This window comes from Micropterus salmoides, unplaced genomic scaffold, assembly GCF_014851395.1.
Source record: "Micropterus salmoides isolate LMB-PRFRI ecotype aquatic unplaced genomic scaffold, ASM1485139v1 Ms_hic_scaffold_3, whole genome shotgun sequence".
NCBI classification, from domain to species: Eukaryota; Metazoa; Chordata; class Actinopteri; order Centrarchiformes; family Centrarchidae; genus Micropterus; species Micropterus salmoides.
In genome coordinates this window covers 35,474,528-35,487,576 of record NW_024042261.1, presented here as the reverse complement: position 1 = coordinate 35,487,576, position 13,049 = coordinate 35,474,528, and the positions used below count along the sequence as shown (strand labels likewise).

Below are 13,049 nucleotides of genomic sequence, written 5' to 3'. Positions count from 1 at the left end.
GAATTATGCTGCATGCAGTGCAGCTCGTTTCGTGGCTGGCTGAGGCGATCTCTTGGACCTAGTCCAAAACGTTTTGTACCTATTAGTTATTTAAACCCGAAAAAATATGTAGAGGTTTAAAAATACAAAAATTACCCTTTAACAAAAAGTAGTTCCAACATATGCAGTATCCTGTTTTTGTTAGGATTAGGTTATTCAGTAATTCACAAGAATTAAAGGTACAGTGCTGCACATTCAAAGATCTCCTTGTTCAACCTACCTTCAAAATGCACATGGAAAAAATTTGTGTGACTGTGTAAAAAAGAAAAATCCCTTTAGTTCAATCACAGCAGAGTTTTGACGAATTGCAACAAAATAATTCAAATTACTCATAATCAAGTCAAATAAGTGTCACGACAAAAATTGTAGCTGCAGCAGTGCAAATAAAAAATGTAAAGTTTGTAATACCTTTCTGGAGAGCAGCATCTTTAGAATGAAAACAAAAGTCTCAACAAGTTGAAGGTTCAGCTTTCACCCCGGAACTGATTCTGTGAGTCTTCTTCTGTTATTCTTTTGTCTGCTCCTCCTATTTTTTTTTTTCTACCATCCTATGTCTTGTTTCTCTCCTTCCCTCTCTCATTCTCCTCCTCCTCCTTTCCCTCCCTGCTCTTCACCCCTCTGCTGTCCCTGTGCTGTTTAACAGGAAGCCAGTTTATGACTCTCTTGTTTTGCTCCTCTTCCTCTAATTAATTTTTGTGGCCCGTTCAAAACTTGTTTGTGTGCCTCTGCAGTCTCAAGAGAGGGTTGTGTGTGCGCATGTGTATTTGTGTTGTTTATGATTTGTGTGAGAAATGGACACATCTGGGCACGTGTGTGTGTGTGTGTGTGTGTGTGTGTGTGTGTGTGTATATAAACTAGTTGTGCAGCTTCTTCTCCTTCTAGCCCTTGAATTATTTACATGTCATCAGGAACTAGAGAGACATTTGGTATTTTTTTTTTTATCAAACTCTAATATCTCCAGACTTACTGCTTTTGCCGGCATTGTACTTTATTTATCTACATCACACACATCAATATGGTCAAGCATTTTTTCAGAGTTTTGTTTACTTTTCATTTGAGAATGATAACTATTAAATTAGCATGAGATCTGCACTGAGACGCTGAAGCTGTGTGTCCAAGTATTCTTCCAAGTGCAGTGAAATAGAAGTGTAAAAAAAAAAAGAAAAGTGTAAGTCTGTTAAAGAACACGAGGAGTCAGCTGAATGTGTCATTCAGGCAGTTTGCAGGTTAATCTCATGTTTGAGAAGCTGGAGCCATGATATTTTTGTCATTTTTGCCATTCATTTAGATTAAATTACAAAAATAGTTTTAATTTTTTTTTTTGTAAATTCACTAATAAGTTGAAAGGTTGTTTTCGTACTAATTAAACCTTTTATTTTTGGGACACTACCAGTTGTTTCATAGTATGTTTTCTCTCCTAACAAACTGCCTTGCAGTTCTCCGGAGAGAAAGACGTGTAATTTCAGACCTCAGTGCAGTTACTTCGTGCTGTCTGATTTGTAATGACGTCATTCTCACCTGCTAAATGAACCAAACTAAAAGAATGACCTCCTTCAGACTTTGAGTGAATTTGCCCTGACACGGACTCAATGAGGCTTAATTTTACAGTCTGTGTGTGTTTGTGCCCCAACCATGAACTTGAGGCTCCAGTGTCCCTCAACTCTCTCCAAGAGGACACTTGTCCTCCTCCTCTTCGTCCCGCCAGACATCCCACCTGACGGGTGGTGGTGGGTTGTGGTGATGGTTATTGGAGGAACTTGAAGCTGTGGACCTAAAGAGGGAGCCACAATCCCCCCACCCAACTCCCCTTGCTCTCGCATCCTGTAGGGAGCAAGGACCATGTAGCTTTGGGTAGCTTTGGCTTCACTCTGCCTCTCTCTCTGTTTACCTTTCTTTGTCAACCTCTCTCTATCCTGCTGGGTGCTGGGTGATGCGTAGACATCGTGGGTACGCTGAGGCCGGATGAGAAGGCCATAATGACCTATGTATCCTGCTTCTATCACGCCTTCTCTGGCGCACAGAAGGTGAGCTCTTCACGCTCCAGACTCACATTAACACCTCACTGCAGCAAAATAAATCCACCAGAGTTTCCATCAGTCATTATATAAAGTCTTAAAGGTTTATTCCAGACAGTTAAAGACACTGGTCATTTTTCTGGGGAATATAGTAAATATCAACTCAGATATCAGATAAGAAAATGGTTCAAATCACAGGAATATAAGGCAGTGTATTTATTAGATCGAGGTTTTAAGCTGTTTTTTATTTCTCGTTGAGTACAACTCAAGAGGATTGTTTAAGATGCGCTTTGACATAGTTTTGAAAACTTAGGTAAAAGTCAGGAAATGTTTACAGATTAGGACCATGATGAGAACTCTGGGAAAACACAACAGTAACAAACGCTTTCTGATGCTTCTGTTTCAGTGCTTTGGACATTGACTGTGTTTCCTCAAAAGTGACTTACTTTATGGTCTGAACTTAAATTCCCAAACTCATGCTAGTACTGTGATCCTTTCTACTTGGTGTTAGATCCTTCTACTGATGTGGGTTTGGGAAACCCGACCTGTTTGGGTTTATTACTGTGGGAAACACTGGTTTATGTCTCTTCAGTTTCTCTTGAGCTATTAACACTTCTTAACTGTCTGCTTGTTTTATTATATGATATGATTTATATATTCATGTGGAACGTATTAGTTTAAATATTTAAACTCAAAAAATAAAGCATCTTAGCCATTTGTGGTAGAACAAATAGAAATAGGAAATGTGTTGTACAGAATATAACAACTTTAATCAACTTTCAGTCTGTGTACTGTTTTTGTAATTCCAGTGGTACAGTAGTGTAATGTCCTAAGCAGACCTACTGATGTGGACTACAGCGCAACATGAACCTGTAACTAGTATGGATTCACTCCTAAGTTGTGATGGGAGACGCATGGAGCTTTAAAACACACTGATTGATTTTATTTGGCACATTGAACTAACCATATACAGATGAAGCATGTTTTATTCAAATGCAGCTCTCATTTGACTTAATATTGATTTGAGTTTTTTACTTTTTGCACTTTTGCTAATAATGTGTGCCTGACATTTAGATTTATTCCTATTTTCTGCCTGTGTGTGGAGTGTGTTCGCACATATTTGGAGTGCAAAACCTTTTTATTATTATAAAACTGGTAATAAAAGACCAGGTTAAGGTACTAATAATGGCAACATTAGACAAAAGTAGACAATAGTCACTTGTTTGTTTTAGTGACTTACATGTGCAGCATCCTGTTTTTAAATATGCAACTGCAGCAAATACTGTCACTAAGCTTTGGGCACAGCGAGTGGACTTGATGACACAGTGTTTTAACCAATTACTGCGGGCGCTACTCATCACTCTGTTTCCTGATAGGCTGAGACAGCTGCAAATCGTATCTGCAAAGTGCTGGCTGTCAACCAGGAGAATGAGCAAATGATGGAGGACTATGAGAAGCTGGCCAGCGAGGTGAGTACAAAACATGTAAAACCTTTCAGCATGTTTACACCTGGACTGTTTAGACCTCATTTTAGGTCCTTGGTGTTCATTTACAAGACCTTGCATGATCAAATTAGACTTTCTGGAATAATTTTTTTATCCTTAAAGTGTCAGAGCCTTGTTCTGGGTTTCCCATGGATGACAACCTGATTGTTTTTGTTTTCTCCTTGTCTTCCTCTCTGCCTCCAGCTGCTGGAGTGGATCCGTCGCACCATCCCCTGGCTGGAGAACCGAACCCAAGAGAAGACTGTAAATGACATGCAGGCCAAACAAGAGGACTTCAGAGACTACCGCTGTGTCCACAAACCACCCAAGGTTTAGATTAGATTATTTATTCCCAAAAATATGCAGGGCAATATGTAAGAATAGTATTAAAATTTTGACTCACTGGAGTTTACTTCCTGTTTTTATCGTAATTTTAAGACGTTAGAGATTTTTGTTTCCTCTGCTGAATCTGTTGACTGACACTGTGAGCCAACTTTCCTTCCTGTCTGTAGGTCCAAGAGAAATGTCAGCTGGAGATCAGCTTCAACACTCTCCAGACTAAACTGAGACTCAGCAACAGACCTGCATTCATGCCATCAGAGGGACGCATGGTGTCTGTAAGTATGCAGACATAATTCATACTGCTACATACATATGTGTGTATTTCCAGTGAAAAAGTCTATATCTGAAGTCATTGGAATGTGTTGATATTTGTTACAGACTGCAGACAATCTATGCTTGGGAAAAAATCATATTCCAAATAAATGTGAATATTCTAGAGTCTTAAAACTGCATTAAAAATATTTGTATGTAACATTTAACTTTTTTATCAGCCTCAATCACAAAATGGACACATGGTTCCCAGTTTTCAGTTGTTTGTGATTCCTGCGGGTTTAGCTTCTCTCCAATTACACAGGCACATTACACAAGAAACGGGTGCCATAATGCACTCTGCAGTGAAGGATTCATATCAGTAATCCTGCTGTTTGGTCTCAGGATATCAATGGAGCATGGCACACTCTGGAAGGAGCAGAAAAGGGCTATGAGGAGTGGATCCTCAGCGAGATCAGACGTCTGGAGAGACTGGAACACTTGGCGGAGAAGTTCCACCAGAAGGCTGCCATCCATGAATCCTGGACTGATGGTGTGTAAATGTTTTAACACACACACACACACACACACACACACACACACACACACACACACACACACACACACACACACTCTCACTCCTATTCACACTGCATGAACAATTCTTCAAATCTTCATCCAACTGTGCTTGTTGTTAAAGTGAAGTTAATAAATCAAATAGAAAATTACAGAACATAACATCGATTTTATTATTTCGTCAGTCTTTCCCGTGTCATGAAACATTGGCCAAAATGCTCATACACTCAAAGCACAAATTTGTATATTGGTGTATTCAGCTTCTCTACAGCATTTTAAGAGACTTAAAATCGTAGTGAGACAGTCATGTTAAATCTGATTGAAGGTTAAGTGAATTAACAAATTTTTCATGTATGCAGGTAAGGAGGCCATGCTGACCCAGAAAGACTACGAGACTTCCACCCTGTCAGAGGTCAAGGCATTGCTACGGAAACATGAGGCCTTTGAGAGCGACCTGGCAGCCCATCAGGACAGAGTGGAGCAGATCGCTGCAATTGCACAGGAACTCAAGTAAAAAAAGACAAAAAGCATGAGCTCATAAGAAGTACTCTATAGAGACAAACCTTTTTTCCCTGAATGTGTGCTATAAACTCTGCCATCTTTTCTTCTGCGTGTTTTCCAGCGAGCTGGACTACTACGACTCTGCCAGCGTCAACGCTCGTTGTCAGACGATCTGTGATCAGTGGGACAGCCTGGGAGCCCTCACCCAGCGCCGCAAAGAGTCACTGGAGGTACGACTGGGGTCTCTGATGAGATGTTGATAAAATAATGATCATTGGAAACTGATGCTTTTCTCACTGATGCAGTTAAGGTTTTCACATTGTACTGATTGTCCCAAAAGTGCATAGTTCTCATTGATATTGCCTTCTGAAACCTAACCGGTTTGCAACATACCATTCACCTTTAGTATTTTTAATGGCATTAAATATTTGGGTCTTTTTTACTAACCAGCTGTCTCACTAAAATATGAAATGCTTAATCCACTGAACATAAAGACAGGTGCAATAGAGCTATATGAAAATGATAATGCTACTCAAATCAGGTAGGTCCTGATCATAATTTTAAACCACCACAATTATACAGACGCATGTGTTTAAGCTAGTACTTTTTGTTTTAAATATAAAAATGAAATGTGTAAAAACGTAAAAAAGTATGTGCTCTGTCCTAGAGCAGGTGTGAGTGTGAACACCCACACATATTCTTCTTGTCATTAATTTTATAGTTATTTTTATTAAACCCCTCTTCTCTCTGTTTTCTTTCCAACAGAGGACAGAGAAGCAGCTGGAGTCGATAGATGAGCTTTACCTGGAGTACGCCAAAAGAGCGGCGCCCTTCAACAACTGGATGGAGGGAGCCATGGAGGACCTGCAGGACATGTTTATCGTCCACAATATTGAGGAGATCCAGGTAGCTGGAAACTGGACAGAGTGTGGGCTAGATGGGTGCAACACATGAAACTAATCATAAAAATAAATACAGGCTAAAATATTCCAGAAAGACACCAAAAACTCTTTACAAAAGAAATTATCAAGAAAGTATACGGAACTGGGAGCTCTGTGGCCACTGAAGCAAATGTGTATATGATAATAATGGTGGATGGATTACATTTCTATAGCGCTTCATCTTAGACACTCAAAGCGCTTCAGAGTGAAGCGGGTGAAACTACTCTTAACCACCAGCAATGTGTAGCACCCATTTGTACAAACCAGGCATACAGTATTAAACTATCTGACATAACATTGGCTTTTATTAGTTGCTGTCATTTGAAGGTTAAAACAAACATGTTTTTTCTGTACTCAGGGTCTGATCACAGCCCATGAGCAGTTCAAGTCCACCCTGGCAGAGGCCAACAAGGAGCGGGAGGCCATCCAGTCCATCCAGGCTGAGGTGCAGAAGATCGCCCAGAGCAACGGCATCAAGCTGAGTGGAGCAAACCCCTACACCACCATCACACCTGAGAGCATCGATCGCAAATGGGAAAAGGTAGGCTGCAGCCTGTGCTGTCTCTGAATTGTTTTTTTGTTCCAAGTTATTTCCCCCTTTGTGTCCTTGATGGACTAGAAATCATGTAGTGTAGTTCTCTCTGTTTCTTTGTGTGTAGGTGCAGCTAGAGGAGCTTTCTATTTCTAATTGTGTGTGTGTGTGTTTTTGCAGGCTATGAACATGGTGCCACTGCGTGACAACGCCCTGCAGGATGAGCTCAACAAGCAGAACTCCAATGACACTCTGAGAGCTACGTTTGCCACTCAGGCCAACGCTGTCGGCGCCTATATACAGGCCAAAATGGAGGTAATGAATTAGCTCACCATTGTGTTGAAGCGCTTCATCTTTGCACAGCTGTTTAGTTGTCACAGTTTGCAGGCCAACATTGTAAACCAGTGAGCTCATAGAGCAAAGAGTCAGAAGGGTTAGGAGCTTTGTTACTGTTCATTATCGTGCTTACAGTTTTGGAATGGAAGTGTGCTTCAAAGTTTTCAGATAGGTGAATTCGTTTTTCTTTTGTTTATTCATAGTCTTTATTTACTTGCTAGGTTTAATCATGATCACTAGTTTTAGGATTGAGTCCTTGTCATGCTGCACGCACACTGCTTCACTCGCTACTATTAATGACAACTCAAGAAGACCAAGAGGACGGAGCACACATACTTTGTGTACCTACAGCACAGGAGCCTCACAAATTTTTTTTCAGACCACAGTCGGACAAACAGCCTTAGAGCAAACATTAAGTGTTTTGTTTTCAAGCATCCTCTGCTGCATGTGAAATATTTTTTAAACTGAGTTGCTGCCGCTTGTCACTTGTTATAGTGACATACTCATCAACACAATGTGGTCACTGATATTGTTTTATGTTCAAGTGAAGTAGAAAATGCATCTAGCTTCACTAAAGTCACAGAGTGAGGTCTTACACACACGATGACACAAGAAAGGGTTGAATATTTGTTCATTCCAGTGCTGGATGGAGTCTGTCGCGTGAACTCTTGCCTTAGTGTCTCAGAAAAATTTCGCACTGTGCTGCAAGTGATGGTGGATGTTGTTTCTGAAATATATAAACTGTACATTTGGAGGTTTAACAGGATAGTAAATACCGTGTCATGTTGGCAGGAAATTGGCAGGATATCTATTGAAATGAACGGCACTCTGGAGGACCAGCTGACCAACCTGAAGGAGTACCAGAAGACCATCATGTCTTACATGCCTGAAATTAACACGCTGGAGGGATACCACCAGCACATCCAGGAGGCCCTCATCTTTGACAACAAATACACCTCCTACACAATGGAGGTAAAACACACAAACATCTGAAATCTTCAAGATTTAATCAGTTCAATCATCACAGTCTTGCTCATACATGGTGTTTCTATGCCTTTTTTTAAAAAAAGGCGCTAATAAGCCCATTAAAGCTTTTTGTCTGTTCCACTGCCCAAAATCAAAATTTGCAAGTCCACTAAAGTTCAGAAAGAGAGTAGAACACTTCTGCACACTGCAGCTGTTATTTTGTTTTTGGTTCTAGGGACTCCATCTAGGACACCTAGCAATTAATTCTTCTGTCAAGATAATTTCCACAGGTTGTCGATGTGCAAATGGAGTGTTAATGCTTCCTCTCCCCCCTCCCTCCCTGCAGCACCTCCGTGTGGGTTGGGAGCAGCTGCTCACCACCATCGCCAGAACCATCAACGAGGTCGAGAACCAGATCCTGACGCGTGACGCCAAGGGCATCAGCCAGGAGCAGCTCTATGAGTACCGCGCCTCCTTCAACCACTTTGACAAGGTCAGGGGCCCGAGCTATGGGGTCACGGCTTATTTATTACATCTGTTTTTCACTTTTTATACTTCCTACGTCAGTGTTAAAGTTGCTGTAAGGAGAATCAGTGCTTGGGTTGGAAGCTAAGTGTAACTGTCTTTTTCTTTGTTGCTATAGTTTTAACTTGGTTACACCTGATGAGCACCTTTTCATTATATGTTGATATAAAAATTCAGCTCAACAAAACAAATATATCCACACATACAAGAAGGGTAGCAATGAATCCCGTCCTTTTTTATGAATGTTATGTTATAGTATTATAGTCAGAAGTGGTGGCTTTTTGTTTTGAAGGAAAAGACCACCTTTAGATCTCAACACAAACACTTGTTTTGTTCATGTAGTCAATGGTACTTATATTATGTGGTTGTATTATGTAAAACAATTCAGTTCAGTCAAGAAGTCTTATTTTCCTGAAAGTTGATTTTAATAGTTTGACCTCCTGGAGCTGTCTGAACATTTTAACGTGACTGACTGAATGTTTAGACTTTACAAGGGGGTGAGAGAGGAGCCAAACGTGTGAGTATTCATTCTGATGTTTTACACAGGTGAGCACATGTTGGGAACAAACACTGTGCGTGTCATTGTTTCCATACAAGAAGTTGCACTCAGGTGTTGTGCAGGATATTAGCAGATAAATATTAGCAGATCCTGGCTCTTTTGGTGACTGGCTTTTATTATGGCTGATAGGGCAAATAGTGAGTAACAATAATATTTATAATGAATGCAGAACATTTTATTGTATATCTGTTTTAGGTTGTTCTTTGCCTTGTGCACATTTTTGCGTTGAGAAATTCCCCCTGGTCATGCAGACGGACTCTGATAGGAATATTAATTTCATGTTAATGGCAGTTGTAAATCGTAGTTCTAGTTTAGCATGAAGATAATCCATCTGCTACAGTCAGCAGAACTGGTGCTTACTTGGGTGTAAAAAGCACAATGTTTCGTCATGTTTTGTGGTCGTTGTCAAACCTGATAATTTATAGTTCTTGGACCTCTTAAGGATGAGAAGGACACCACCATCATTCACCATCTCACACCACAGTGCATGTGTCACTTTGTGTGTCACTGATTCATGCTACTGTCTCATGTAGTGGTTCATAAACATTTCAGGACACCATGGTCACTCACCATCCAACTGTGTGTGCTCACTCTTTTACAACACTAAAACCTTTGAATATCGCAAAATCACAATTTCCACACGTTCAAAACAACGCAACACAATCTGTTGCTACTAGTAGTACTTATAATTATTCTGTTTAAATAGTTGACATGCTTACTTCCCTAATTACTTGTTCTGAGATAGTTGATACTTGACATTTTCAGTTCTTAGAAATATTCATGTGGAGCCAATGTTAAAAGGCTAAACATTGCCCAGTAACACATTCATATTATTCTACTGGATTATTAGATTATTATTCTCAGCAGAAAGCCTGTTAGTGTTTGCAGAATACATTTTTAATGCAGCTCTTCGTGTTTCTGTGAATACTTTTTAATGCATTTCCATAAATAACTTGTTGTCTCAAACACACACATGCATGTGACGAAAAAAGTGACCGATTGTTTGAGCGTGTGGGGCGTTCATGGATCCATCGTGGCTGCCTGTTGAGTTGTGTGTGTGTGATGACATTGTCTAAACATCCATGAATGTCTGTCTCTCCATCCTCCATGTCCTCATCTTCTCCTTGCATGCTGTGGATCATATGGTCACCATCCACTACCATCCCTGTGTTGCGATTGGTTCATCCTCATGACATGGCGCTCTGTCACTGGGTGTTTGGCCAATCTCAGGACCACAGTGGGGCCCTGGCGGCCGAGGAGTTCAAGGCCTGTTTGATCAGTCTGGGCTACGATGTGGAGAACGACAAGCAGGTAGGGGTTTCAGGACGGAGGGAAACAGTTGGTGTTTGTTAGGCCTATGAGCAGGAGAGCGGGCCAGTCACTGCCAGTCACATCCAGCTCGTCAAACTGTTCCATCTCATTAGGGCTAAAGCTATTGATTATTCTCATTATTGATTTTAAACTATCAGTGTTTTCATTGATTGTTTAATCTCTTAAATGGATGATTTTATAAAATGTTTGCACTGCCATGGTGTCAGGCATTTTTAACACAAAGTAGCTTTAAATGATGAATCCGTTATCAAAATCGCTGTTTTTTTTTTGTCAGTTGCAGATTAGTGCTAAAATGATGAATTTATAAATTTAACAGCTGTTGTTGTTATTATTGTTATTATCATTATTATTATTATTAATGATATTATTAATTTACTAACCATTAATCTTCAAAAATGCAGATTAGAGCTAAAATTTATGGTAAATTAATAATTTGATTTAACAGAAAAATACCATAACATATTTTTTGTTCATTAAATTATTATTAATTATTGTTCATTAATTTACTCACTGCATAAGAATGTAACCTAAACATATCACCTGCAAAATTGCAGTTAGAGAATTACTTCATGTTGTTATCTAGTACAACATAACTTTTCTTCATGTAGGTGTATTTGGCTACATCTTTACCAATTTTCACACATGTTCTAAAGATTTGTAAAACACTCTCTAAATTCACCTTGTACGGCCTTGAAATGGGCCAGGATGGGATTTTTCAATGTGTTTAAAACATATCTCGCATAAGAACATACAAAGGAAAAGACAAAACAGCTGGAATATAAATAAAAATGTGTTATTAATTTTCAGCTAAAACATTCTAAGGCAAAATACCTAATCTTTTTTTCACTGCTTGAAGAAGTATCTACTTTACTTAAAACAAAAACACAAGGAAATTTATTATGTCTGAATGCCTTCTTGCACGCACTGCTTCCATTACTCTTTAACATAACATCATGGATTGCTTCATTGATCATGTTTTCTATTATATTTTGACAAACTCAATACTCCTATTGTGAGGCCATTTGTTATAAAAACTGGCCAGTGATCAGTCAGCGCTCCTGCTCTGAGGCTCTTGATTATCTCCGGGTTCAGACATGGTTCAGTCCATCAGCATGGAGGGCAGTGAGATGTTGCGTCCCTGTTTGTCCACCGGGGGTCTCTATTGCTTTGTGCTGCTTCAGCTCGATCAGGCTCCCTCTCACTCTTTGAACAGACCCCGCTCCTCGTCTGTCTTGTCAGGTTTTACTTTTCTCCGAGACTTTTGCTGTTAACTGTTTGTGCTTTTTATCTTGTTTTCACCTCCCCGAACATTACTCACTTTCCCTACATTTCATACATCTGTATTTCTGTTCATCACTTCCGCTCCTTTCTTTTCCATCGCTATCTTTTCTTCATTTCATTCCTCCCTCCTCTTCCTCTCTGTCATTTGTATCTCTCTGACTTCCACGCTTGTCAACTCACACTCCCTCCGGCCTTTGCTGTGGCGCCTCACAGAAGCGATCAGGACAGATGGTCTCAGATGATTTCCGGGCCCTACTCATTTCTACAGGAAACAGCCTGGTACTGCTGCTGGCATGACGCTCTCACGGGGTGTCTGCAGGTCCAAGAATATCCTAATTCATTTTAGTTTGCTAAATTCAAAGTCTGCATATGGTACAGTTTTGACACCATGTTCTGAATCCAGTTAAAGATGGTATGGTTTTGTCTCCCATCATCCTAATTTTCCAGTTAGAAATGTACCCATTCATGATAATGGCTGGATAAGCGCTATACTTTTTGAATAACCAAAATGTTTCTGAGTATTGTTTGCATATTCTTTGATAACATATTCCCTCAAATCCTAATTTTTATAATCGGATCATAATCTTTTCACATTCCCCAAAGTAAAATCATCACTTTGATCATATGTTGAGTTTTTAGGACATTTTGGTGTGAGTACATGGAATATCTTAAATCTGACTTGACACCTGCAGACACTCCGCTTTCTCGCCCTGATCCTCTTGCTGTTTGTCTTATTTTGTCACATCTGTGTCGCTTCTGCACTTGCTGCACTTCTGCCCTAGTGAGTGATAGGCTACTGTCTGAATGTAATTTTTCATATAGACCATTGAAACTTATTGTCCTCTGTGCCCTCATGTCTGCATTTCCCATTGATATTAACCAGTGACCATGTTATGTATATATATGCCTGTATGAAATATAAAATATTAGGACCCTGATCACCCTGATTCATGGTGGTCCTGATGTTTTATACACTTTATAGTACTATATGTCACACTCAGTCTGTCTGCGTCTGCGTGTCGGAGCACAAAGTGCTGTCTCTCCTGGGTTAACCTGTTGTTTCTCGGTTGCCAGGGCGACAGCGAGTTTAATCGCATCATGGGCATAGTGGACCCCAACGGCAGCGGCGCCGTCACCTTCCAGGCCTTCATTGACTTCATGTCCAGGGAAACGACTGACACGGACACAGCAGACCAGGTCATCGCCTCCTTCAAGATCCTGGCTGCTGATAAGGTAAGTGTTTCTGTGCATACAGTGATTATGTGTATTATCATGCAGAATGATGTCAACGATTATTTAATTTTCACAATTTTTAATGTACAAGTAAAAGAATTCTCTATGGTGTTTTTTAATTAGATTCATATTAAAAGT

The 13,049-nt window shown here is 40.0% G+C and overlaps 1 protein-coding gene across 2 annotated transcripts in view; it reads left to right on the top strand.

Annotated features, from left to right (window-relative positions):
- Positions 1-13,049, top strand: part of actn4 (actinin, alpha 4) — a 55,860-nt gene that overhangs the window by 39,786 nt on the left and 3,025 nt on the right. The window contains exons 8-21 of one of the 2 annotated variants that reach the window (XM_038693586.1): positions 1,978-2,063; positions 3,431-3,523; positions 3,743-3,868; positions 4,051-4,155; positions 4,535-4,682; positions 5,065-5,215; positions 5,328-5,436; positions 5,972-6,112; positions 6,506-6,688; positions 6,860-6,994; positions 7,808-7,987; positions 8,328-8,474; positions 10,296-10,376; positions 12,753-12,911. In XM_038693586.1, the coding sequence (XP_038549514.1) occupies positions 1,978-2,063; positions 3,431-3,523; positions 3,743-3,868; positions 4,051-4,155; positions 4,535-4,682; positions 5,065-5,215; positions 5,328-5,436; positions 5,972-6,112; positions 6,506-6,688; positions 6,860-6,994; positions 7,808-7,987; positions 8,328-8,474; positions 10,296-10,376; positions 12,753-12,911 (1,844 nt within the window). The remainder of the gene's footprint in view (positions 1-1,977; positions 2,064-3,430; positions 3,524-3,742; positions 3,869-4,050; positions 4,156-4,534; positions 4,683-5,064; positions 5,216-5,327; positions 5,437-5,971; positions 6,113-6,505; positions 6,689-6,859; positions 6,995-7,807; positions 7,988-8,327; positions 8,475-10,295; positions 10,377-12,752; positions 12,912-13,049) is intronic. The other variant, XM_038693585.1, reaches the window with a different exon arrangement.